Source organism: Otolemur garnettii, unplaced genomic scaffold (genome assembly GCF_000181295.1).
Source record: "Otolemur garnettii isolate 467f Iridium unplaced genomic scaffold, OtoGar3 scaffold00014, whole genome shotgun sequence".
NCBI lineage: Eukaryota > Metazoa > Chordata > Mammalia > Primates > Galagidae > Otolemur > Otolemur garnettii.
The window spans coordinates 29,203,359-29,230,725 of NW_003852409.1; the positions used below are offsets into that span (position 1 = coordinate 29,203,359).

The 27,367-nt window shown below is 47.3% G+C and overlaps 1 protein-coding gene across 1 annotated transcript in view; it reads left to right on the forward strand.

Moving 5' to 3' along the window:
- The window catches only part of MVB12B (multivesicular body subunit 12B), a 173,288-nt gene that overhangs the window by 79,138 nt on the left and 66,783 nt on the right, over positions 1 to 27,367 (forward strand). The window contains exon 7 of the mRNA XM_023510574.1: positions 22,585 to 22,679. Within this exon, the coding sequence (XP_023366342.1) occupies positions 22,585 to 22,679 (95 nt within the window). The remainder of the gene's footprint in view (positions 1 to 22,584; positions 22,680 to 27,367) is intronic.

The following is a 27,367-nucleotide window of genomic DNA, read 5'->3' on the forward strand; positions in this document are numbered from 1 at the left end:
CTCCACTCATGGTGCAGCAATTTCCAGGTGCTGAGCACACCTACATGAGCCTCCTAATTCATCAGGGCTTTTTGTTTTTTTGTGAGATTTATTTGGATATTGTTTGACTATACAGTATTTTTTTTAATGAAATGCTGATTAATTATTCAAATTTCACATTGGAGACTTGAGAAATGATGGGTATGTTACTTTATTCCTTGAGGCCCCAGGTCTCTATAACTCTCCAGCAGAGGAAGCTGACAGCCTTCTCTCTGGTGGCGTGCCTGGGGGAGCTCGTGTTCCAGGTGCTGGGCGTCCAGGGTGGGGCTGTGAGGTGGAGGCTACGTTCCTTAGCAAGGCACCGGAAGCCCCCTCGTCCCACTCCCAGTCTTGTCCTCTCTCTCCCAACCCCAAGCCCAGACTTTAAGCCGAGCTGGTGACTTCTCTTCCCTCCTGCTTCGTGTTCTGTGCCTTTGCTTGTGCTGGTGCCTGTGCTTTACGTGTGTCCTGCACACCTGCCTCAGGTCTCAGCTCAAATGGCTCCTCCCCCAAACCCCCTCAGCCCCAAGGGGTTCTGCTCTCCTCGCCAAGGGCTTCTGGGTCACTGATTGCATGGTGTGTGGTGGTCCCTAGTGCCTACCAGGGACCCAGTCAAATCCGGCTTACAACAAATGCAGCTCTGGCAGCTGAGGACCCGCCCCAAGGCCCTAGGCGCAGCTTTGGTCTTTCCCATTTGTGAGAGTAATATGAGCATGTGCAAAACTGGCAGAATACAGAAAGTAATGAAAAAACCAGAAATCTCATTTCCAGTGAACAAATGCTTATAACCTTTTGTTCTGTTTCCCTCAAGTCTTTTACCTGTGACTTTTTACATAGGTGATATTATATCGTATAATAGGAAGTTTGTGTTTTGCTACTGCTTTCAGTGTAGCATTAACCACAGACCTCAGAAGCGCTTCTTCCAGTGCGGTCTTTGTGTGGACCCGGATCCAGCCGCCAAAGGGCGACCACGGGGAGAGCGGTGACGCAGCGCCCTCTACTGACCTGTCTTGGCAGTGGCGGGAGGAGTGTCTGCTCCTGACAGTGGGCGTCAGGCATGCTTCCTGGATTGGAGGGTCAGTCATCAACACACATCTCTGCCTTCTTGAGCCTGGGCGTTCATCTCAAAAGCTGAGAACATGTGTTCTGCCTCCATTTCTTATGTCATCACTCTGATGTCAAAGAATTCCCTGCCAGGCTTTGGAGAGCTGTAGTTCCTAGCTCAGGTTGTTTATTCTTAGACAAAAGGGGCATTTGGTGGTGATGGCATTTTCACAGATGATGGCCTAACACCTGAGGTCTTCATGGTTCCAGCAGGTACTGCCCCTAGGAACAAGAGCTTCCCACAGAAGCTCTGTTATTATAGAACAGGCTCATGATGAAACTGGATGTGGGCTTGTCATTTTGGAGTAGGCAGGCCCCCCAGAGAGCCTGATGTTCTTTGGCTGTACCCAGTGAATTGCACCTAGTGTTTGGTGAAGTTGCTAGCAAAAGTAGCAAAAGATGGCTTGGCAGAGGTGCTCTCCCTCATGCAGTGGGCCTTCATCTCACACGCAAACATACCTCACACCTCTCTTGACAGTCTGCAAGTGAAGAAGCGCAGGCTGCTGCTTCCAGGGCTTGGTGCCTCCATTTCCCTGATGCTTCTGCAGGGTAGCAGGCCACTCCATCCAGCAGCATGGGGCCAGCCACAGCTGTGTGAGTCCCAGGCGTATGCCTGGCTAGAGGAAGCACCTTCTCAGCTCAGACTAGAGCAGCCTCACCCTTCTCAGACATTGTGCCTCAAGTATACTTTTGCTGGGAAGAAAAGGTTCTGTTGTTGCCAGGGCAAGGGTTAGGAAAAGCCCTGGGCAGCAGGCAGGTTCATAGCTGGAGGAGCACCAGAAGCCCAGGGTGTGGATAAGCGAATGGTTTTGTGCTAACCCACAGGGAGGAGGCCCTTCGTGGGCTGCCTGCCCCTTGCTCGCCAAGCAGTAGAAACAGTGGCTTGATAAAGACATCAGGGCTATGCTTTTATCAAATTTGCAGATGCCGCAGAGTCATTAGGGCCAGCTGACGTGCTGAGTGACGGGATCAATACTCCATGTCTCCTCCGCAGCCTCAACCACCTGCTGACCATTAAAGACGATGGGTGCAAATGGAGAGGGCCTCTGGGGTTCAAAAAATCAATAGCACAGGAAGCAAATTGAGGAGCCCTGGCTTGGCAGTCGCATGTGTAAAATGGCAGCATGGTCACCCTGCTTGGCTTGTGGGGAATGCGGCTCGTGTCCTTGGCAGGGACATCCCTGAAGCTGGGTCCTGCTCCTGTCAGGCGTGGAGAGAGTCGTCTCCAGGTGAAGGTTACCTGGATCGAGTGTTGTGTTTGGACCTTGATGTGGACAAGGCAGAGGCTGCTGCCCAAACTCTGCTTCTCACAGACCCCTGGGCCATGGGCACATCCTGTCACCTTTCACTGACACTGTCTCTCTCAGGAGACAGGGTCATCTTCCCACACATAGCCACAGAACATTTCCCAGCTCTTGAGTCCTGACTGGTGACCTCCCTGTGAGGTGCAGCCTCCCAGAGGCTCTCCCAGGTGTTGTTCGGGCCTGAGTTTCCCTTATAAGGTGGCGTGGCACTCCTCTGAGTTGTTACAGTCATCTTCCCGTGATTTGTCAGCTTCCAGCAAGTTGTCAGTCACAGGTTCGGAAGTGTGTTTCTTAGTGACAGACATAATTGTACTTAACTTTTTGCGTGGATGTTATCAATCTGTGACAGATACCCTGGGAAATGGGGCATTTTGATTGCAGAAGATCTGTCACATGCATTTAGTCTTCCTCTCAGGGACACCAGGATTCAGTCACAACTTCTACATGTCGATGTCAAGTTTTGAGAACATAGATCCTTGCTGACCTCAAATATCGTTCCATCACTCCAGTCCCTGGGCTGTCATCAGAAAGGTTAATGGCCCTTCCTGAAGGAGAGGAGAAATCACAAGGTGGTGATCTAGAATTCAGGCCATACCACACAGGCTTGTCCCCCGTCACATCCGTTGTCAGAGCCCGGAGCGTGCCCTGCTCCATCCTGGGCTCCCCGACCCTGCCTTCCTGCCAGACGTAAGATCCACTTGCTGCTTCCCCATCTACTCGCAGCGTAAGTCAGCAGTGGGGATGGAGCCTTTGGTCACCGGCTGGCATCCTGTTGTCTGCGCTGACAGCCGCAAATCCTCAGGCTGCCTTCTGTCAGTTTTCAATTATAAGATGGTCTTTGTGCCCCGAATGACATCTGTCACCTGCCCTGTTGTTGCAGGACTTGAACGAGGGGTCCAGAATCACACAGATGAGGGAGGCTCAGCTTTCCTTTTCCCGTGGAGGTGTTTGTGGCCTATGCTGAGCGACCGAGCCCTGAGGCATTTGCCTGTGAGACGGCTCAGTGCTTTCTCCCTAGGGTTGCATAGGGAAGGCTCAGCCCAGAGGACTGGAGTTAACAGCTGTGCTTCAGGGGTCATCATTTATGGGAGGGGTTGTATGTGTTCTGCTTCAAGCAGGATTAGAAGGCAAGGCCACAGGCTGATTCCAATGACTTTTTCCTTTTCCTAATAATAAACAAATTTTGAGCTCCTCTTCCATAGTGGCAAGAGACAGTTTAGGGGTAGGTGAGCCTGGGGTTGGAGCACTCTGCTCTGGTTTGATCAAAGGAGGGCTGGGGTCCTGCTGTTCTAAATGGATCCTTGAGAACCCTGACTCCTCTGCAGAGCATGTCCAGGCTTAACTGGGGGTCTGCTTTACTTGGTTCACAGTAAAGCCACACAGACTTGTTGTTTAATTAATTCTAACGATAGGACACATATTTTCATTTCTTTTCTTAATGTGAACTCCTTTTAAGATGCAAGGGTTTTCTCTCACAGGGAGCACAACCTTAACACTATGATTGGAACTGTCCCATCCTCTGCAGTGGGAAGCACCAGTAGCTCGCTGGGTCTCAGGAAAGAGCCTTCAGAGTCCAGGACCGCAACACTGAGTCAGAGTGGGGTGAGGGGCTTGGCTTCTGAGGCTCAGGTTTTATTTCCTTTAAGTAGCCCCATTTATATTCTTTGCCTGACACCCAAGAACTCTCACTAGCTTCCTGGCATGTAGGGTCCGAACCCTCACCCCGGAAGCGACTCTGCTCCGGCCATTGCCATTGAGTGCTGTGCCTCACACCATCCCCTTCCCTCCTAGCGAGTTAGACTGGACTCCAGGATGCTGAGGGTGGGCTTGCCACCCTCTAGGCCTCCTCTAGCCCTCAGCACTTCTAAAAAGCCCAGCCACCTCATTCCCTTCCTCTCCCCCAGCTGCCTGCATCATGCAGTTGGCATTACACAGTTCCCTGCCGTTGCCACGTGCATTTACGTTCCATCTTACTGGCTAGATTTGCTGCATTATCAGGGATTCTAGGGTTTGCTTTTTCTCCTTTAAATCCTCAGAAAAGGATAGTCACACAGAAATAACAATGACAATAATACTGCATCATGGTGCAGCCAACTTGGCAGGTACTTTTAACTATGTCATCTCATTTGATGCTCATGTAAGTGTTCAGTGAAAAATGTGTGACCCCAAGATGGTAGAGGCCTCTGAATTTCAGGTACCTGGCACATGGTAGGCACTCATAAAGTATTTATTAAATGTCTGAAGGGAGCTGGTTTCTGTGCACAGGCCTGGGCATCATGTATTTATCCATCGGTCCTTCTACCTGTCCAGCCAGCCAGCCTGTAGAGGCCTCTAATGTGTTTATTAGGTGTCAGGTCTTGTTACAAGTGCTTTACAAATTATTTAATCCAAATAAAAGCTCTGTAGTCAGATACTATGATCACTCCATTTTAAGCTGATGAAACTGAGATTAAGGAGGTTAAATTCTTTGCCCAAGGTCACACAGCTTGTAAGTGTCAGGACCACTACCTTTAGCTTGCAGACTATCACGAGGTCCCTTTCATTGGAGAGCTGAGCATGTGCCTGGGGGCCCTGGTTTGGGTGCCCACCCAGTGCCCCCACCGTGTTTACATCTTCAGGCTCCTGAACAACAGCTGGAATAAGGACTTTCCAGAACGTGTGGTAGGCTGGGACTCATCCTGCAGAGCCTCCCCCCCTGCACACTCAGAAGTCCTCCAGACGGTCTTAGGCAGATATGTGGGCCCTGGCTGGGGTCTGGGCCATGTGGGCTCTCGATGCCAGCTGAGGAAAACACATGGAGGCCATCCAGGGAGGTCCACTGCACTGAAGCAGGTTGCAGGCATGCAGCTTATTCTGGGGATCCGGAGAGTGGTGCGGAAGAGACCTACAGACAGAGGTGGTTTGAATATCTTCAAAATGCCTGTGAGCAGAGCGGTGGCAGCTTTTTACTAACAGTGTTGAACTTGGTTTTGGTGTCAGAGTAATTTTGAAGGGGAAATTTCATTAGAATGCAGTTTGGTATTGTTGGATGTGAATGATGAGTTTAGGCTAAGCATACACTTTTTGATATTAATTTTTAATATAGCTTCTTGGGAAGTCAGAGCTTCTATTTAATGAAGAATTGACTATTAGTCAATACAGCCCCTGCCTCCGAGATGGCCTTCTTTGCTTTTGCTCTCTCATGTCAGAATTTTGACAAGGTATTTGCTGCTTCTAAATGTGTTATCTTTGTAATTTTTGTGACTCCATGAGTGTCTTATTTTTCTTGGTGGTTACAATGGTTATGTGTGCTTTTTTGTTGTTATTGTCCTGAGAAGCAGGGTTATAAATGTGGAATTATTCCCTCTCTGTCTGGCTCTCAAGTGTAGTCGGGCTCCGGGTGCAGTCAGTCTCAGTGCCGGGCTTTGGAGAAAGGCCTTTTTCAGAATTATGAAAATAGTTTTCTGTGTGTCAGAACAGATTTATCAGTTCACTTTAGGGTCGGTTTTGTGAACCAGACCATTTAGAGGAGGGTATTTTACCTTTTATCAGAGTGGAAGCTGACAGTCTATTTGCAGGTAGCTCTATGGAATATTTCACCTGGGTCTCTCAGCGTAAATCTAGCTGCCAAATAAAGTAAAAATGGGTGTTAAACCAGTGATATTTACAGGATTTTACTGTACCACCCCCCCACTACGCCCTTCTGTTTCAAGGCAGGATTTCAATTATTAATTTAGATATTTAATAAAATCTTTTGCTTGCAGTAACTTTTAAAACGCCTTTTGAGTTTCTTTGGGTCAGGTTTTTGCTGGTGGGTAGGGTAAAATTCAATTTAAATATCCTTCCTGAGCAGCAGATGTTTTGTTTCCAGTTGAATAATAATATTAATAATAATTATTAGAATAAACATAATTATCATCATCATCATCATTTCAGCTCTGATTTTCCAAACATCTTCTGCCAGGCATTGTGTAAACACGCTTGTGTATTTATATACTTTGCATGTGTATATATATGTGTGTGCATGAATGTGTGTGTGTGTTATAACCATGCTGTGAGCTGAATAATCGTGTCCTCCATTTTAAAAGATGAGAAAACTGGGGCTTGAAGAAATCATGACTTCCCCAAAGTCAGGGTTTAAAGGAGCCAGGATTGGACACCCCCCCCCCCCGAGGGAGGACTGGGAGCCTCGGGCTTCCGGCTTGTTAGGATCCTCTGCCTGCAGCCGACAAGGGGGTGAAGACTTTGCATGGGGCCAAATGATTCTACCTCCTCCTCAGTTCCTCAGTCGTGGCTTTATTTTCCTCAACAGACTGTTTTCCACAGCTCTTGAGATGGATTGGGCATGGAGAGGAATGTTTCCTTTGGTTCTTTGTTGGGGGTGTGCTGTCCTCAGCCCAGACTGTTCACTGCCTGCCCTGTGCTCTCATGGACACAGCCCTTTATGAATCTGAGTTTGGCAGCCCCCTCCTTTCCCCCCCTCTTGAATTTTGGCAAAACGGATATTTTAGTAGGCTGGAAGAAGATGAAAAACTAGCAGTGCCCATATGTTCCTTGTTTTTAAAAGTAAGGTCAGTGAGGTTTAGAGACTCTTTAAATATTTCAGTTTATGGGATTAGACGAGATCATCTGGAATGGGAGTGTGGTGCCCCCGGCCCCAGGCTTGGCTTTCTTCTTCATTTCTTTTATATGGGAGGTGGGTGTTTTGGCATTGCAGGGTTCAAGTGTAATAAAACTTAAATACAGTGAATAAGTGCCATGATTCGAAGTGTTGCTGCAGCTATGAAAGTTAGTTTCCTTTATTTCATTTTTTTAAGTAATCAGTGACTTGAAAAATAGCAGATTGGTACAAAGATTGTAACTTAAGAAACCAAAACTCCCACACTTTAAAGGAGTATAGTCTTTGGCATTTTTCTACAGAAGCATTTTTTTCATTCCGATCTTCCCCGGCCGAGATTGGATATTCGTCCCAAAATGTACATGCGCTTGAATAGTTGGAAATTCAACATAAGTATGCACTTTTAGTCAGGCTATCTTCTCATGGATTATAAAAGGTCAGTGGGGTGGTGGTTGTTTTTGTTGATCCCAGGATATTTACAGAAGCCGAGGTTCTGAGCAGGTCTCAGTGCTCACTGTGGGGGACGAGGGCTCACTTCTCTGTACAGCGCACCCAGGACACACTTCTCACTGAGAAGGGAGACAGGAAGGTTCTTACAGCAGGGTGTGCCCTTGGTCACCAACCGTCACTGCTGGGACACAGCTGGGAGGAATGGCTGTGGTCACTGCCTTGGAGGGCAGCTGAATACCTGGGAATAGGAGGGCCCCGCCCTTCTCCTGCCGCAGCGTGACTGGGAACTGTGTGCTCGCTGGTGTCTCCTGTCATGTTCAGCAGAACGTGTTCACTCTTCATACCTCTTCGATTCTAAATTTCAGAAGTAATTTGTCACTTTAGAGGAAGGTGTCATTAATAACCATTATTTAGAACTGTCGAGTCTTCCTCTGTGTATGTGAGTGTCTGAGTTAAGCATCCAAAAAATTGGCCTCGTTGGTGGCAAACAGTGCCTGCGTACTGACAGATCAGGGCCGCCCCACCCCCCTGGGCCCACTCCCCACCCAGTCATTCCCTGTCTGCCTTTAATCACCGTGAGGGGGGCGGCAGAGAGTGGCTAAAGCCTGTCCTCCTGGAATTCATTAGTGTTATTACCAAAGACTGTGTTGTAAATTGAGATTTTTTTTTAACTGCTTGGAAAAAATTTCTCCTTAACTATTTCATTTTATTGTACTTTAAAAAAAAAAAAAAGATTTCTCTCATCAAACATTTGAAACAGAGTAGCTCAGAAACCCTGACTTCAAATCTTGCTGGGTGTGGACCCTGAGCGGTGGTTCTACTGAAGCTGAGATTGTATCTGGTCACCCTTGGGCTCCAGGGCGAGGGCCGAAGAAGAACCCCCAAACCTTCCTATGGTGGTTAAGAAAAAGAATTGCCATTCAATGTATGTTAATGCGAGTTATTATTCTTTAACATTAAAATTCTACTAAAGTACTAATAATTACTGTTAATATCTTTCAGTGGAAACTTACAGGAAAGGAGCAGTAGTAGAAACAGTATTTAAGGGCGAGCTGCTGGCATGATAAGAATGCAAATAAGTGTTATTAGCCTAATGATTTTGCCGTCGCCATGGCTGTGCAGCAGCAGTGTTGTGAATATGTCACCCGGCACCCGTGAATTTGGAAAGTGTGTCAAAACACAACTTCAATTAGTTTGCTCTAATTATGGCTCTGGAGAGTTTGTAACTACATCACTCCTCATTAAAAGAGATTTTCTTATATAGATTAATGTAATATACAAAGGAAAGTTTCAAAGTTTCTGACACCATTTGCCGCCACCACCAGCATGCTGGGCACAGGCCTGGTGGATCTGTTCCCCGGCTGACACCCAGCTGTGGCTGGCCGTCAGGGCAGGGCCAAGGCAAGAGGAAACTGGATGCAGTGGGGCTGTGTGGGGCTGCGTGGGGTGGCTCCTTCCTTGTGCCTGGTGATCCAGTACCTGCTAAGAGAGGATATTGCAAGTCCTCTCAAGGAACCTTGATGTTCACAAGAGGGTTATTAAACCCATCACAAGTTTTTAAGAAAAAAGTTGCTCATATGAAGCTATCAGAATGTCCCTTGTTCTAAACATCTCAGTGCCGGAGCTACTGTGGCCAAGCACAGTCTGCCAAGTCAGCCCAGGCCTTGTCCTGGGGGTCCTTCAGGGAACACTTGTCATTTGTGTCATGTAGAATCACATGGTGTCTGTGGACTATCAATTAAAGACTTTGCTCACAGTGAAGAAGTGCATTCAGGAAGTATAATCTCTTCTCTGAACTGATATATAGTTAGTTATAAGTGCTGTCATTGAGCCTTTGACATTTTCAAAGAAAAAAAACAAGTTCATGTTTTTCTTGTCCTGTTGCTGACTCTTTGCTTCCCGTTGGACACCAGCAGTGTTTCATGAGGCCCAGTTTGTCGGGCTCCCCTCTGCTGGGATGCATAGCCACCTGTCACCTTGCCACAGGTCAGCACTGTTCCCTGAGCTCCTGGCCCTTAGCTCCCCCACTCTGCTGAGCAGTTGGCCACAGCAGTGTTGTGTCTGCCCCATTTGGGGAGCTCAGTAGTGCATCTCCAGTCCAACAATTAAGTTTAGAATGCTGATTGAGGAAGCCTGGGTTTTGGTTTGCCTCCCAATTTATTCACACTATGTGGAACATCTAAAATACAGCTTTGGGTACATTTTTGTTGGCCTTTAAGTGTTCTCTTCGTCCTCGCTTTTGGTGAGTAATGTGTGTGTATCTGTATGTGTGAAATGAGTAACCCACGCTTTCTTTACACCCCTCGTGAGCAGTGCTGCCTCGAGTGAGTTATATCGCTCTGTGAGCCTCACGTTCTTCTGAGTACCTCCTTTGCAGGATTGTTGTGAGAATTAAGCGGGGGACATAGAAAGTGTCACAGACACTGCATGTTGGCTTTCTGTCTTTGTTCAGGGTTCACATCAGAATACATTCTGCACAAGCACAAGCAGTTCATTCCCCTTGCCAGTGGTTCTCAACCTTCCTAATATCCCCTAATTCCATGACCCTTTAATACAGTTCCTCATGTTGTGGTGACCCCCAGCCATACAATTATTTTCATTGCTACTTCATACCTGTAATTTTGCTACTGTTATGAATCATAATGTAAAATATCTGATATGCAGGATGTACTTTCGTTGTTAAAAAGGGGTCGCGACCCACAGGTTGAGAACCACTACACCTTTCTTTTGCCACCATTTGGCTGCTTTCTGCTGCAGCTGGAGCCCCCATCACCAGTGTTCCCCTCCCAGATTTCATGGAGCTCCCTCCCGCCCCCCAGAGCTGGGAGCCACACGGCTGTGCTCACAGGTGAGCAGCTGGTAAGGGGTTAAGGTAGTAATTGTGTAAGTCTTCCAGGCTTTCTCCCAGTTCTGCGATAATTTGATGAAGAACTTCACCCTAATTAAATATTCAAATTAGGAATAAGTGTCAATATGGCTTCCCATTTCCTGGAATGATGATTAATTGTATTCAAAACTCTAGTGGCCCAGTGTAATCTAAACCGAACCGTTGTTCTTGATTATTTCTGTACCACACTTGCCATGTTTTTGTTTTAAGATTTAAACTAGTAATTGATTTGCCATATGCTGTCGAGCTACACATACTTTAAAGCTGCGCGTTTAGGAACTTAGGGAGTTTGGAATTGTGATTTCCTTAGCCTTCCAGTGGCAGCTTTTTTCCCCCATGTCCAATGCAGAGTGATTTGGCTGGTGTGAGAGCGAGTGAGTGTGTGTGTGTGTGTGTGTGTGTGCGCGCGCTGCCCATGAGGAAAACTCATTATATAGTCAAGTTGGTAGGTTGAAGTTATATTGATCATGGCAAATGGGTTTCTTGAATGGAAAATGAACAGGTCTGCATTTGTACTTACTGCCTCTTCTCAGTAAAGCAACACAGCGTAGCAGGAAGAGCATGGCTTCAGTCCTAGCTCCGCTGTTTTCTTTAGCTGTGTGACTCTGGGCAAGTTCCTTATCCTCTTTGAAAGGCATTAGCCCTGACTGTGGGATAACACCTCCCTTGCCAGGTTGTTAGATTGGGGATGGATGTGAAGCCAGAGGGAGAGCTCACATGCTCAGTAAGTACTCACTGCGTGTCCTAAATCACTGCAGGAACGACGCCTTCAGCCTCCCCACCTCTCCCGCTTCTCTGACTCCCCGTTGCCAGTGCCTTGCTTTGTGAATCTATTTCATTGCTTGGACTTTCCCTCCCCGCCTCGTTCTTTCCTTTTGCAGGTGGGATTGTCTCTCTCAAGTCCCTGGGTCTCTCACAGGGTGGAGTATCTGGCGCCTGGTAGATCCTCAACAGATGTTTGTTGTTTTCGGGTTTTTTTCATGCCATTGTTTTAAAATTGAAGCATATAACCATTATAGTCCATTATTGCCTGTCTTTGATATTTAGAGCTGTTTACTTTGTGATACAGATTTTTGTACGTATTTCAGTTTACTCATAGATAAATTCCCAAAGGTAAAGATCTGAGTCTCATTTGGTTTCTTAAGCTTTTCTTAGTGCCAGACAGTGCTTGGTGTATAGCACGAGCTCAGTTAAAACCTAGTGGACAGAGCTGCTGCCCCCTACTGAGAGCAGCCTCTGGGGGCCGTCTCCTCGGAATGGAGCTGAGTTTCAGGTCTGGGCATAGAAAGCTTATGAGATAGTGAATATCATTGTCTAGGAAATAGGTCTGTCTTAGGTTTTACAAAACCTCTTGTCTTTGCTGGTGTCAATTACACAACCAAAAAAAAAAAAAAAAGCGTCTCATCAGACCATGAGAAATGGCAGTAAACGGCGCATGGTGGTTTCTTCCTGTGGTTAGCTCCACAATCAACCAGAAAAGAAAACTTACCACAACTAAAAATAGTTTAGGGTCTAGAGAAGGTCATTAAAATAGCCAACTTTCAGTTTCAGTGGAACCAAATTACGATAAAGAATTACAGTATCTTCTCACGTCACTGGGTCTTCACAGGTCTTGGTGGTGACTCAGAGCCTCGGCTGGGAAGCACAGGGGACTGGAGCAGGCATCCTGACTGTGGGGTCATGGAGGAGGATGGCAGGTGCTAGTCAGGCCTTTCCAGCTGAAGATGATTTATTTTAATTACCTTCCAGGGCAATCCAATACCTGAGCATATGGTCTTTAAGAAATAAGGTTCCCCAAACTGTCAGCAAGTGTGGGCAATGGTCAGGGACCTCTTCCTGACACCGTTGACCAGCCTTGGAGAGTGGATGCTTTAGAAGGTGCTTATTAAAATGCCAGCAGGTGCAGCAAAGGTCCCTTTCCCTGTGACTCCCTCGCCCTGCTTGTGCCAGGTGTTTTATAAGAGCCTTTTTCTTCATTAAATGGCATTCATTAAGAACGTCCTTACACCTGGCACAGAAGCTGTGCGTCACAGATGACTTCTTCCCAGTGGTGTTTTGCAGAACTAAAATGGAATTTTATTTAGCCATTTGCAGTGTTCTTTCCCAGTTAACCACTTTAACTCAGATATTGTTGCTGGTGCATATTTCTTCTGCCACCCAGCACCGTAGTCCATGCCTTTCCTTTGCACATCACCTCGATCCTCCTCCGCCAGCAGACACATCACGGAGGAAACAAGACGTCCCGTTAGCACCGGGCACTCTGCTGGTACCATACACACGTCTCTTCTAACTTTGAGAAGAGTGACCCTCCTAGTTTTGCTATCTTTTCTTCTTTTTCAATGAAAAGAAAGAAACGTCTTAAAATATATGAAAAAGCAGAGGGAAAGTCCATCCTGTCACCTTAGAGGCTTGTGTTGTCAGCAGCATGAGTGTGCTCTGCCTGTCAGGCCAGGGCCTCACCTCTGGGAGCTGATCCGTCCTTCCAGGCTCTTGTTGGCACTGGGGTGTACCTATATGTGCACTCACAGAAATGGGTTGTTTTGTGGGATTGTTTATGTCAGTCTGCAATTTTTTTTTTCTTGGTTGGTTTTTTTGGTTTTGTTTTGCTTTCCTTAGTAGTTGTGTCTTTGAGATTTGGCTATGTTGATAGAAACATGTCCGACACATTCCTTGTGCTTTATTCTGTCCTAGTTTAGGATTATATGCACATTCCACAGTTTATTAGACTTCTCTCTTTGATGGCCCTTAGGCTGTTCCCAGTCGTTGCTGTTACAAACACGGCCTCAAGGACCCGGTTCCTGCCTTGTCTTCCCACAGCTGAGATTTGCACACTGTACACGGGTCTGCATCCCAAGTTCTTCACTCTTCTTCCCCCCAGAAACATGTAAACATCATTTATGTCTGCATACTATTCTGGAGCAGACGTTTTATAACATTATTTCCAATTTTTGAGAAGAGCTGGCTAGTTGGCATGAATTTTGTAATTTGCCCCATCAGCATTAAAATCCAAGCTCCTGCGAACTGTTCAAATCCAGACTGTGGCCTCTGCACAGCTGCTGAACTTCTCTGAGGTGTGTAATGGACTGGGTGAGCCCTGTGAGCACGTCAGCTGCTGTTCTTCTTAAGTAAACTATTTCCCACATTTCAGGGTGTTCCCTCACATTTCTAAAAGAGAAGAAGAAATGCTGGTCCTTTGGCCCCATTTAATTCCCTACTCTGAAGTCTTAATTTTGAGTCATCTGGACCATGTTTCCATGTATTTCTTATAGAGAAAGGAGTCTAGAAGAAGTATAGACCCCGATGTCTTTATGTGTGAAGACACCACCACAGCCACACATGAAAGACAACTTTACGGAGCAAACGACTCTGCATCACACCTTTTTTCACCTTTGAAACTCTGTGCCTGCATCATCTTCTCTTATTTAGGATAACGGAGGAAAGTCACCTAAAGTCACCGCAAGGATTGGCCAGGATTTATCTTTTACCTCTTTCATCGCCTTTTCTGGATTACTGTGAGCCCCATTGACTTCTGTTATTAAGTATTTAATCAGGGAAATATTTTCAGATATTCGGCAAACTTCACATGTGGAAATTATATGTGAAGGTTGTTTCCACTTTGCTTATTTTGCTCAGAATCACCTTCAGATTCATCCGTCTTGGATTTCTCAATAGTTTGTTTTTCAATGCTGAACAATATCCGTTGTAGGATATACCACACTTTATCTAATCGCCTGTTACCAGACATTTCGCTTTTTCTTTAGTGTTTGACTATTACAAGTAAAGCTGCTGAGTACATCTTTATATAGACACATGCATCCACTTCTCTTGTGTAAAAACCGAGAAATGTAATGGCTGGGTTGTATGATAAGAGTGTGTTTAACATTTTTAAAAACCACATGCTGTTCTCTGAAGTGGCTACACCACTGACCAACAGTGCATGAGAGTTCTAGTTGCTCCACATCTTTGCCACTAGTTGATACTGTCAGTCTGTTTCTTGTTTGCTGTCCTAGATGTGTAGGAGTGCCTCATTGAGATTTTAATTTGCATGTCCCTAGTGACTAATGAAGTTGAATATCTTTTTATGTCCTGATTTAACATTGGATTTGCTTTATTAAATTGTTCAATTTTTTTTTCTTTTTTGTCATTTTACAGTTGGGTTGTCCTCTGTTAAGTTGTAACAGTTCTGTATATATCCTAGATGTAACTTAGGTTTGTGGGGTTTTGTTTTTTTTTGAGACAGAGTCTCATTCTGTCACCCTAGGTAGAGTGCCATGGCATCATTGTAGCTCACAGCAGCCTCAAACTCCTGGGCTCAAGTGAGCCTCTTACGTGAGCCTCCCAAGTAGCTGGGGCTACAGGCATGCGCCAACCATGCCCAGCTATTTTTTTTTTCTTAAAAGACAGTCTCACTCTGTCACTCTGAGTAGAGTGCCATGGCATCATCATAGCTCACAGCAACCTCAAACTCCTGAGTTCAAGCAATCCTCTTGCCTTCGCTTCCCAAGTAGCTTAGATTACAGGCATGTACCACTAGTTTTTCTATTTTTGATAGAGATGGGATCTCACTTTTGCCCAGGCTGTTCTCAAATTCCTGAGCTAAAGCAATCTACCTGCCTCAGCCTCTCAGAGTGCTAGGATCACAGGCATGAGCCACTGTGCCCAGTGTTGGTTTATGTTTTATAAATATTTTCTCCAGGTCTGTGGCTTGCCTTTTCATTTTTCTAACAGCATCTTTTGAAGAACAAGAGTTTTAAAAGTTGATGAAGTCCCATTTATTGATTTTTGGGGGGGTTATAGTTTGTGCTTTTTTGTGACCTATTTAAGAGAAAGGCAAGTGGGGTATCATTATTATTATGAAAATAATTATGACCTTGTGGATTTCCTGAAAGCCTTGGGAATCCTCAGAGGTCCCTGGAGCACCATTGAAAACTGCTAGACAAAAAGGTGGTTTTAATCATTTTTTACTCCAGAAAAATAGAATAGGAACTGTGATTTCATGTGATAAAGTTTGCTTTGGTCTAAGTGTGTTTGTGTGTGTGTGTGCACATAAGACATCTGTCTCTGAGCCTGCCTTTGCCATATTAGCCACCGTTCCCTTGACGCTGCCTTTTCACAGTTGGAGAGGACAGCAGACACTGCTGCTGCCTGGACAGAGCCATCTTCATTATATGTGGCCACTGGGTCTACAAGATTAATGGTAACATTTTAAAAATTCACACAGACCTGGAATCAGCACTAGAAAATACAGATTTAAATTAACAAGGAAAAAGCAGAATCCCATCAAAGGAAATAAATCGTGCTGGCAACTATTGTCACATAATAAAATGTATTCTGTAACTGAAGGGCTTTTATATGGAGCTGTCTGCAGCTTAGTGGCCACGTTAATTGAATAAGGTGTCGAAGCCTGACTGGGGGAAAAATGAAATTCCCCTCAGTGTCTCTTCAGCTGGAGCCGTTGTCCACCGCATGTGTAATGCTGACCTGTCTGTCACAAAACGGCCAGCCCCCTCTGCAGGGAGACATGGTCGCTACCAGAAGCAGCAGTGTGCCCTAGCTCAGCGGGGTGTGCCCATCTTCTCTGGGCTGTTCTGTGGGTGGGGGAGGGAGAGGAAAGCTCAGTGAATCTCCGTGAGGACTTAGGGGCTATGCTAAGTCACAGTCCTCCAGTGACCAAACAGAATTTGGAATAATCTATTGTTTAGGGTAAGTGACAGAAATTAATTGGCCTCCTCTAATAGTTAGTCACTTGCTCCAGCTGTCCAAAACCTACTAGGGATAGTCCCAGAAGTAGAGATAAGTTTCCCAAGTCTTTATGTCTATTTAGTGGTGATCTTTACCAGCACCTGAAATCCAAGCACACTGATCGCCTGTGCAGTGGTCACCTTTGGGGACCATTGAAATGACTCCATTGAAACTGCTGTCTGTGGGGTGCCCCAGCAACCATCATTTTCTTGGATTTCTGGTTTGTTTGACCTTGTTAAAGACCTACTTATTCTTAGAACTTCCTTGGCTTGGGTGCTGCAGAAGAGCTGAGTCTCCAGTGCCCACAGTCTAGTGCAGCTCCTGGGTTCTTCCATCTTTCCTGCTCATGGAGTAATGGCATGACGGGGGCGTTCCTTTAATCTCAGCAGACAGTTCAGCTGTGGGAAGGAAGCCAAAGAACGTTGAGCTAACTGATCACAATTCCAGGTTGTAAAAATAAGGATGCTGTGGTCATGGGTGTGAGCTCAGGTTGTTAAATAGTCTAAAGTATTTTAACAACTGCAAAATATTCGTTAAAAAGTAGTACCATGATTTTTTAACTGTACCCCTATTGTTTGGTATTTAACTTAATTCCAGTTTTCAGCTTTATAAGCAATGCCATGATGAATTTACTGTTTACATGAAAAGATCATGAATCAGAAATAGTTGCATTTTCCAAACCATTAACCAGCTCAGTCCTGGGGATGAGGAGGAGACAAGGGGGAAGCCTTTTTGGAAGTTTTCCCAAAACTTTCTCTCATTAAGAGTCAGAATCAGATTCATGTATTCAGCAGAATTAGGTAATCTCAGAGGATTTTCCCCCACTTTTCTTTTAAGTGCCCACTGTGTGGTGGGCGTTGTTCTAGGCACAGGGGTGTAGTGGTAAGAGGAAGTGTAATGGAGAACATGATCTGATGCCATGAAAACAAACAGGAAGTCCTGCAGGGTGGGAAGGGCTCTTCAGAGAGGATGGTGGCTGGAGAGGGACCCCTCCTTGGAAGGGTGGTCAGAGCAGGCATTTCTGAGAGATGGCCTGACTGAGGGGAGGAGCCAGCTTCTGGGGGAACAGTGTTGCAGGCAGCAGGAACAGCAAGTGCAAAGGCCCTGAGGCAGGAACAAGAGAAGGGGCTAGAATAGTGGTTCTCAACCTTTCTAATGCCACAAACCCTTTAATACAGTTCCTGTGGGTCGCAACCCACAGGTTGAGAACCACTGGGCTAGAAGGACAAAAGCAGCTGTTGAGGTTGGTAATGTGAGTGCAGGGGACATAGATAAGTCCAGTCAGAGAGGAGGGAGATGGGCCGGAACTGGGAGGACCTCTCCACCAGGGAATGGTTTCGGTTTCATTCTAATGAAGGTGCTTATAATTTTTATAATGATCTTGCACTGCCCTTATGACCAGGACTCTACAGTAATGGCAAGAATGGGAAGAATCAGAATAGGACTTGAAGCTAAACTTCACCACACACCTGGTTCTAAGCTAACTCCTCTGCTTGTCTGGTGGCCAGCTGTGCACCCGAAGGCAACACATCCCTGCTGAAGGCCACCCAGCTCCTTGGTGCTGGCCTTGGGATTCAAATCTGCATCCAGTGTATTTGGGGTGGCGGTGGGGGGCGGGGACACTGCTCTTAACCATTACTATTGCTCTGGCTCCCAGGGTGCAAGGGCAGGACCAGTGGTCATCCAGCTGTAACCTGTCAGGGTCAATGAGCTGTAAGCAGCAGAGATGTTGAGTCTTTGGCATCAGTAGTTTTTAGAGGGTCTTCAGGAGGGACACTATGGCCCGGACTGAGTTATCTCATTCTGTGCACCTGATAGCTGCAATGACACATCAGGGTAACAACCTCCAGAGGACACACGCACTAACCTTTCCATTAATTCCTGCCCCCATCAATGTCGCCTCTCAGGGCCTCCGTTTTCCTGTTCTGTTAAATGAGAATAATTATTCCTGTCTATAAAGCTTGCCGAGAGGGTCAGCCCAGGTGATGCCTGGCAGGTGGGTCCCCACCTAACTGGGGAATGAGCAGCTCATCTTGCCCTGAGACGGACGCAGCCAACTATAGTCTTCCTCTCCCCCTCCAGCTGTCACTCTCAGGCCAATCTGGCACCAAAGCACCCCTGGGCCGCTTCAGCAGGTGACTTCTTTGTCCTATTTAAGCATAAGTGATCTGTCCCTGTCCCTTTGGACCAAACTGTTTGTTTTCATTAACTGGAGGCCTCACTGTGCCCTTTTTGTCGCCCTGCTTCCTGGGCCCAGGAGCAACAGAACCAAGAAGCCCCAAAGCTGCCTCTGGCCAGAAAGGCCTCCCACCCGTGCTCCCTAAGTGCTGTCTTGTGCCAGCTACTTCAGCTGGAGGCTTCGGCAGCTTGATTTCAGTTCAGCAGATTACTATTGAGCAATTGCTCCAAAAAATACAGTCAGCTTGTGACTTGAATTTTCTTTTAATTTCCCATTTACTGCATAAGCCACACATTATCTATTGTTTGTGAACAGAACACCCTCCACCCACCCACCTGCCCACCAGCAGTTTGTAAATTCCTGCTCACACTGCTGCCACTGGTGTCTTATTACACTATGTCTGCTTTTCTTCATGGTGGAGAGAAATGGGGTACATGGCCTGATACAGGGACCCCTTGAAGCTCATTGGGAAAACACACAGAGAAATGAAATAACAGAGGCTAACAGCAGCTCGTGTCAAAAAAAGACCCAGGGGTTTTAATGGACTTAAGTTCAACACTTGATTTGGTCAGCAAATGTTCAGTAATTGTCTACTCTATGGCAGAAATTGTCCTAGAAAATGAGGTCACAGTCATATTAGAGGAACACTTTTATATCAGATGATTAAAATACACTATGATATCGAATAGTGAGAGAGGACACACAGGCACTCAGTTGAGCCTGGGACAAGCCCAGAAAAGGTTTCACCAAAGAGGATGTGGTTGAGCAGGGTGTGGTCTCGGAGGATGAATAGGAGTTTGGAGACATGGAAGAAGAGTGGAGATTCTAGGAAGAGGGAGCAGCAGGGATAGGGAAGCAGGCTGAGGCCTGGGAACAAGGCCTGTTCAGGGATTGACAAGACTTCCTTTCTGGGGGAGGGAGAGTGGAGCAGTGATGAGAGGTAGGCTGGTGTGTGAGGACGCTGTAACCGGGGGTGTGGGTGTGGACCAGGCTGCCCAGAGCACCGACCCGACAGATAGCAACTTTGGAAAGGTTAGAGGAAGAGGAGGAGGGAGCCGAGAGAACCAGGCCTTAGGGATGGGGTGAGGAGAGCCAGGCAAAATCTGATGTCCCAAAGCAGCAGGAAAGTTTGGACTAGAAAGTGCATGTTGGGTGGGGCAGCTAAAGAGCCGGGCACTTTGATTTCTCTATTGCTCACCTTTTCATTTAAGTCACACATTTCCACAAAACTCTTCATTTAGAGCAGTGGTTCTCAACCTGTGGGTCACGACCCCTTTGTGGGTCAAACAACTCTTTCACAGGGGTCACCTAAATACATCCTGCATATCAGATGTATATATTACGATTCATAACAGTAGCAAAATTACAGATATGAAGTAGCAAAAAAATAATTTTATGATTGGGGGTCACCACAACATGAGGAACTGTATTAAAGGGTCATAGCATTAGGAAGGTTGAGAATCACTGATAGAGTCTGCAGCAGGTCATTGGGGCGGGAATTAAGAGTTTATATACAGGCGGCGGTGATCCCAATTTCGTGATCCTCTCCATCATTGTTTGCTGCTACCATTCCCATCCACAGTGGCATCTCAGTTTTCAAATCATAAATTGGATCTTGGCACATCTCTTCCTAGAATCCTTCAGGATGAAGTCATAACCGTGCTGGGCCCCGCATGGTGTGGCTCCCACATTCCTGTTCGGCCTGGTTCCACACCCCCTTCTGGCTTTCTAGGTCTGGTCACTATGGCCTCCCCTGGGTCTTCTCAGTGGCCAGAGTCCCCACAGAGTGCTCACCCTACCCTGCTCTGACTCGTGCCCGTCCTCAGTTCCCAGCCTCATGTCACCTCCAGAGAACTGCCTTCCCGCTGCCTTTCACAGCACTCGAGTCTTCCCTCTTTCTGCAGGAAGTGGTCACACTTGTACAAGTGTTCAGTTAACTTTGTAGACATTTTTGTATCCTCCCTTCCTGTCCTGCCACCACTGCGTCCCCTGCAGATCTGTGTTGGTGCATGTTTGACCACCCAGTGGCTGGGCTTGCCCTTTCTTTTCCTCAACTCCTGGCTGGCCAGTGCCATCATCCAGGCCCATCTGTCTTCTAAAGCTCCGCTAATGCCCCCTTCTCTGGGAGCCTCCCTGAATGCCACCGGCCCCAGAGTAGCTGCCATGCAGCACAGATCAATTTGTGTCCTCAGTTAGGTTAGCTGATGTCTTTTTAGGGCTTTTAAGGCTTAACAATCTTAGAGTCTGGCAGCTGTGAAGCCCTCCTCACCTCCCGGAAATCCCTCCTTGGTAGAGTGCAGCTTTGTGTGTACGAGGTCCTCCTGGTTGCACACCTCGTGTTTTCACAGTGTGCTGGGCCCAAACATCGTGTAGCTGGCTCTGCACCTTGAGGGGCCTTGTGAGGAGCCTGGGAGAACGCGTGGCATCTGCATCCCCAGGGCCTGGCACCCGGCGGCATTCTCGGCAGGACCACCTGTCATCATTTTAGTTCTGCTCAGCCGCAACCACGGTCAATAATTCACTCTTCTGTTTGCTCAGCTTCATTGACTAAGTGCTGTGGTCAGGGGCATTGATCAACTGCTGGAAACCCTTCTGCAGCTGCTTCTGACCCACACAGGGCTCCCAGACCCAGCCAATCTTCAGATTCACAGCAGGAGCTTGTTATAAATAGATTTCTGGGCTGCACTCTGCCAGGACCACTGAACCTGACTCCCCAGGGTCAGGCCTGTGAGTCTGTGTTGTTAGCGAGTTCCCAGGTGACTCCGATGCCTTCATTGATGCCAGGACAGGCAGAACAGAGTTTGGGGACCTGTGTGGGGGATATAAAACCCAGACCTCTTGCTGTGGCATCTGGTGGTCTTTCCATCTGGCTCTGGCCCACTTTTCTATCTTCTCTTCCAAGGTGCAGCCTACCCTGCACTGAAGTTTGGCTCTCCCTGACTACCTGGTGGTGCCTGACTCTTCTAAGCACCCTGAGAGGCAATGAAGCACAGTGGACACCCAGTGGACACACTGTCCTTTTGCACGTTATTTGCTGGGTCCCCCACAGCCCTGAGCACCCAGCTGCTGCTGCCCAGCACAGTCTCCCTGCTTGGTTCAGGCTGGCTGGCACAGGCATCCACCATGAGCGCTTACTCTGCAGCTAGCAGACCTGATGCCTTCATGCCCCTCAGTATTCCCCCTTGTCCCTGGAAGCCTCCTGCTGCTTGGGGCTCAATCCTGGCTCTGTGAGAGCAGCCCCACCCTAGAGAGACTTTCCTCCTAGGAGTGTAGCAATCATTCTAGAACAGTGCTTCTCAGCCTTCCTAAGGCCGTGGCCCTTTAATACAGTTCCTATGGGTTGCAACCCACAGGTTGAGAACTGCTGTTCTAGAAGGTCATCCCTGTGCTGTGGGAAGATGCACCGTGTAACTGACAGCTTTTTAACATGTGAATGTGCCTTCCACCAGTCTCGCCCCTTTGGAAGTGATGAAGTGCGGCCAAAGCTTAGGCTTCTGAGCTAATTCAAGCCAAAACCAAGTCATCCCTCTGGAAGATTTTGTTGTTGGTTTTTCCCCCAGACTTGTTGAGTTTTAAATCTTTTCCCTATTATTTTAATTTTTCTTTTCTGCATTCCCTAAAAGCAGCCAGTGACCATACCAAATGGATTATTTCCTTTTGACTAAGTACACACATTGTATGTTCTTTGTGAGCTTTAATGACCTGAGCCATGAAAGACAGCACTGAGTCTGTCTGGAAGGTGCTTTCCTGGGCACCTACTGTGCGCTCTGCCAGAGGGGGACACACAGAAGTAACCTTTCAGAGTGATGTGCTGTTCTGATTTTCAGAGGTCATTAGTCACCCGGACCCACATGGTAATAATAGTGCCCAGTACCTTCATTTACAAAGTGTGTCCTGACCTGCGATCCTTGGCTGCCCTGCAGGGCAGGTGTGGAAGCCATTGGATGGGTAATGGAACAAACCAAGGCGGGGGGGTGTTATGGTCCTGTTGGTGTATTTTGCCCAGCAGACAGAAATCTGGGTCAGAGTGCCCACTGCACAGAGCTCCTCAGACATACTGTGAGGCTTAAGAATTTCTTCCTTCCTATTGGATGTGCTTTCAGCAGCTGGTGATATCTGGAAACGTCCGACTTCTTGGAAGGAGTTCAGCCTAGTGGGAAAGGCATTCTTGGGGAGGGGGAGGCTGCCAAGAGCACCCACTTTTCCTGGGTGTCAGCTGTTGATGGGGTTGGGTACTGCCTGAGTCTTGGGGAATGCTCCATGCTCCTTGTAACTTCCTTTCTCTCCTCTGTCTCTTTCTTAGGCACATCTCTCTAACACTGCCCGCCACCTTCCGAGGCAGAAACAGCACCCGGACGGACTATGAATACCAGCACTCCAATTTGTATGCCATATCAGGTACATGGGGCCCTGCTGCAGGCCAGCTGTGCGCCAGCATCCTGGGCACCACCTCCTCCCTCACGTTCTGTGTCTCTAGTAGGGCCTGTCTGTCTTACCTTTCCTCTTTTTTCCCTGCAAGGACCCAGCCTTCCCTTTCCTTTGTGTCATTGGGGCACTTAGAGAAGGGCCAAATACTCAATGTGTTTTGAAACTAATGATGAAAAACAATGTGTGGATTTCACAAGCTTGAAGGGAGGTTTCCAGAGAATACTCACACACTCTCACATACTCACCTTCCGGGCCCCGGGCAGGTTTCCCACAGGGCCTCAGGAGCAGCACTGAGCTGAGCCGGGTGGGCTCACCCTCCGCATCCAAGTCTGTCCTCACCTCTCATGCCTCAGCCGGGTTTGTGGCCAGAGGGTACACTGGCGGTCTGCCTCCACACCTCCACAGTGTGAGTCTGTGGTTTCTGAACTCAGCCTTGGAATTGATGGTGGTACCTTGGCAGGAACTTTCTCAGCCCTAGTTTTCCTTTTCACCTTCACCTAGGGACGGGAAAACCTAACAAGCCTTATTACTGAATTGAGATTCATTAGGTGCTTAGCAGTGCAGGTGACTTGCTAAGAGCTGAGGAAACCCACAAACTTGCCTGTGATTATACTGGCCCACCAGTCAGGGGTGTTTGTATATAAGTGGGAAGTGGCAAATCAGTGCCACTTACTAGCACACACCCTTAATGGTGAGTGACATTTTGAACATGGGAACATGGCATTCATCTGTGTACCATAATGAATCAGTTATTTAAAAGGTAATCTTTTTTCTAAAAATTGCAACTACAGGTTACTAAATAGATGAAATAGAACAATGGCATAATTCTTGTCAGTATTAGTTTTTCTCGTTATGATCACTCCCTAATAGGTTTGGAAATATAAGCAAAAGCCCCGTTGTTCCATTTCTGGGTGACACTCCTGCCAGGAAGGAGAGAAACAGGGGCCTTCTTAAGCCCCCATCCCTGGCACCACTCCAGGAGACAGGCTCCCAAAGGGGAGAGGAACATGTTTGTCTAAGAGAAGCATCTCCTGGGGAAATTTCTTTTGTGCTGTGGCTATTTCAGCAGAGGAGCATAACAGGTGTGGAAAGATGACCTATTTTGTAGAAAAGCTGAATATTTCCCCAGATGCTCAGTGGCATTGTGGTGCAAAACAGGCCTATGAAATCCAGCAGGGCGACCCTGTTCAGAATGCACACAAGGAGCTCCCCATCAAACAGATAACTGTTTTCCACAGCTTGCAAATCTTTCAGCCACAGCATTCAGCTACACCCACCTTACCTGTGTTCTCTGATGGCTTTCCCAGCTGTTGGCATTTCTGCAGAAAAGCGCCCACAGAGTGAAATCTCCTCAGGTTTGGCAGGAATGTTGCTGTCTGCCTCTGAACCGCTGCTTCCTCGCCCCGCAGCTTTGATGAGGTGTTGTCTGGGTTCATTTCAGCTGTTAGTTTAGCAATACCAAGGTAACAGCCTCAAGACACAGGGGAAGCCATTCAGAAACTTCCTGTTACATTTATGTAAGTGGTAGTGAATTGGATTTTATCTTCCAAACAGAGGCAGTTGAGGCTGCAGCACATAGCAGCAGGCAGCTCAGGCCTCCTCAGCGGCTGCAGACACCAAATTGTTCTGCCTAGGTCCAGGGCTGCTTTGTTGCAGTGCTGCCAAGAATACCCTGCAGGGCCCACTGGCTCCGTAAGGCCTGCAAGCTCAGCACTGGGCCACTATGGCACAGCTGGAAGCCTGCCCGCCTGCCCACTGGCAGCTAGCCTGTGAGCCATTCTGGCCAGAAGGGAGCAGAGACCAGCCCCTCGTCCCCGCGTGAACAGTATTTGGCACTGAGTGACCCATCTCAGTTGGGTATTGCGAAGTTAGAATTTCCAGTGGTTTGTTCCAAAAACAGTAAAGGCAAAGTGTGCCCCAGGCCCTACCCCTTGCCCAGGACCGATGCCTTGATAGCTGGGGGTTCTGCTGATAACGAAATGAATCATCAGACTATTCTGCTTCCAAACCAGCTCTGGCGAGTGCTCACTGCAGGCTTCAGGAGCTAAGCCTTTGGCACAGATTCCTGGTGTGCTCTGTGTCCGCTTTGAAGATGTTCGATTACTACTCCCCTAGTGTTTGGTCTCTTTCTCAGATAAGTGGATTTCAAAACTGTAATTAGAAATTTGGGGGGAAAAGTCACGTTTAGTGTGTGTGTATGGTTGTTAAAGTATATTTACTTTAATATTTTTTCAGCAGCATGCATGTTGATCTGTCCCCACCATGCCTGCAAAGAGACACTGCTCAGAATTGCTGGAGACACTAGGGGAGGTGCTATGTAGCTCTGTGCCTGGCACATGGGGGGCACGTGCAGTGTGGGTCGAAGGATGGAAGAGAGGCAGGGGAGTGTTTGGCCTCGGGTCTGCCTTGCACAGGAGTGCCCTCCCAGACCCGTGGGAGAGGAGTCATCCAGATTTTCCTCTCAACCACCTCCAGTGTCTGGGACCATCACCTCATCCAGCCTATTCCATCTCTGTGGAATCCTCCCTCATCAAACTGGGCTCTGTCTTCCTGCACTTTCATTTCCATCCAGTAGTTGGGGAGACTGTGTTCTGTCGTCCACAATTAGCCAGCTGTTGTCACGGCCCCGTCAGTATTTCTCTCCTGCCCTCAGATGTGGGGTGGGGATCTTCTGCTGACTCAGTGCCGAAACTCATGTCGCTCTTTTTGCCACTAATGAAAGTGGCCACAAAGCCACCCTTTCATCCTCACACTTTCTCTTCTAGGAATTTCTGCTAGAAAACACAGATGTGCAAAAAGATTTGCCTACAAGGATGGGCACTGCTGCTTTTTAAAAATGAAGCTTTAAAACAGGAGGGGAGGTGAATGCATCTTAAATGCCCTAAACAAAGGCAAATGGTTAACATTGTAAGACTTCCATGTAATGGCCATTCAAGAAATGATGATTTAAATAAAAAGATGACATGAATATTGTTAAGTGGGGGAAAAAATACAGGTGACAAACCAGAATGTGCAATGCGATCTCATTTTAGGAAATCTACCTAAAGGTCTGGGAAGGTCCATGCCGAGGTATTTACAGTGGTTTCCCCAGACTTTGCTCTTCTTTTTCTTTTTCTGGTGTCTTTGTAGGCCCTCATTTTCCTGTAATAGCATGTGTTGCTTTTGTAAGAAGAAAAAACATACAGACCTGATATGAACGTGGTGCGTTCCTGGCAGACCCTCCTGTGCTACGGGGTCACCCTGTCTTCCCTGAGTGCTTAGGACCACCTGATTTGTAACATGCTCTTGAAATTTACTGGAAATCACTTCCAGACCACAGATCAGTAATTTCTTTATTGTCCCTTTTTGAGAATAAGATTTTTTTTTCCTGTTACCTGGTCCCCCTGAAACTGCCTGCTCACTCATGTTGCTCAAAGATCACGGTCTGTGATTCCAGCCTCACCCTACTGCCCCCTGGCCCTGTAGACGTGGACAGACAGGAAAGCACCTGGCTGCTCCAGCTGCCTCCTCGCCTTCCTTGCTCTTCAAATCTCCCATCACCATGTTACTCTGTTCTATAGGGTTTTGAAGATGGCTTTTCTTAAAGAAGGGCGTGGAAGTAAAATGATGGTCCCTGGTTTGGTCTACTCTTACCCATCTGTGTTAGGGCCGGCAGACTGTCGCCAGCAGCCATAGCCCAGCCATGGCCTGCTTTTTATATGACCTGCAAGCTATGGATGATTTTAATATTTTAAAATAGCTGAAAAAATAAGAGGAATAATATTTAGGGATCTCTGAAAATTATATGAAACTCAAATTTTGGTGTCTATAAATAAAGTTTTCCTGGCACACAGCCATGCCTGTTCCTTTACAGATGATCTGTATACGGCTTTGGCACTGCAGTGGCAGCACTGAGTGTCTGCAGCCAGCACTGTGTGGCCCCCAAACTCTTGGTATTTGCTCTCTGACCCTTTACTGAAAACATTTGCCAGCACCTGGTCAGTGTTATCAGTCAGAAGCCATCGGTGCTGCTCACTCTGTTGCTCTAAACGTTTTTATTTTTTTTCAAGCATAGTTTCTAGAACCACCTTTTTTGACTGTTCTTACTTTAGTAAAAACAGTGCTTTCCTGGTCATAACTTTCCCTGGTGTTTCCTGACCTGCTTTCCTGGTCACAGCTTTCCCTGGCGTCTCCTGGCATTGTTCTTACTGGTGCAGACCCACGCACACCCCATAGTTCTGTGTTTCCTGGTCATAGCTTGCCCTGGCATCTCCTGGCACTGTTCTCACTGGTGCAGACCCACGCACACCCCATAGTTCTGTGTTTCCCCGTCACAGCTTTCCCTGGCATCTCCTGGCACTGTTCTCACTGGTGCAGACCCACGCACACCCCGCCACTCTGTGCCTTCAGTCTTAGGGGCGCGCCTTTAAGATTCTACTTCCTTGGAGAACTCTCTTCAAAACCAGGTTAATTTCTCTAGATTCTTCCCCAACCCTTACCCCTGAATTTACTGACCAAAACTCTGAGTGGCTCTTAGTTGTCTTTTTAAGAATATCTTATCTTGGCTCAGCTCATGTAGCTCAGCAGTCAGGGTGCAGGCCACATACACCGGGCCTGGTGGGTTCGAGCCCGGCCTGGGCCTACCAAACAATGACAACTACAACCAAAAAATAACCAGG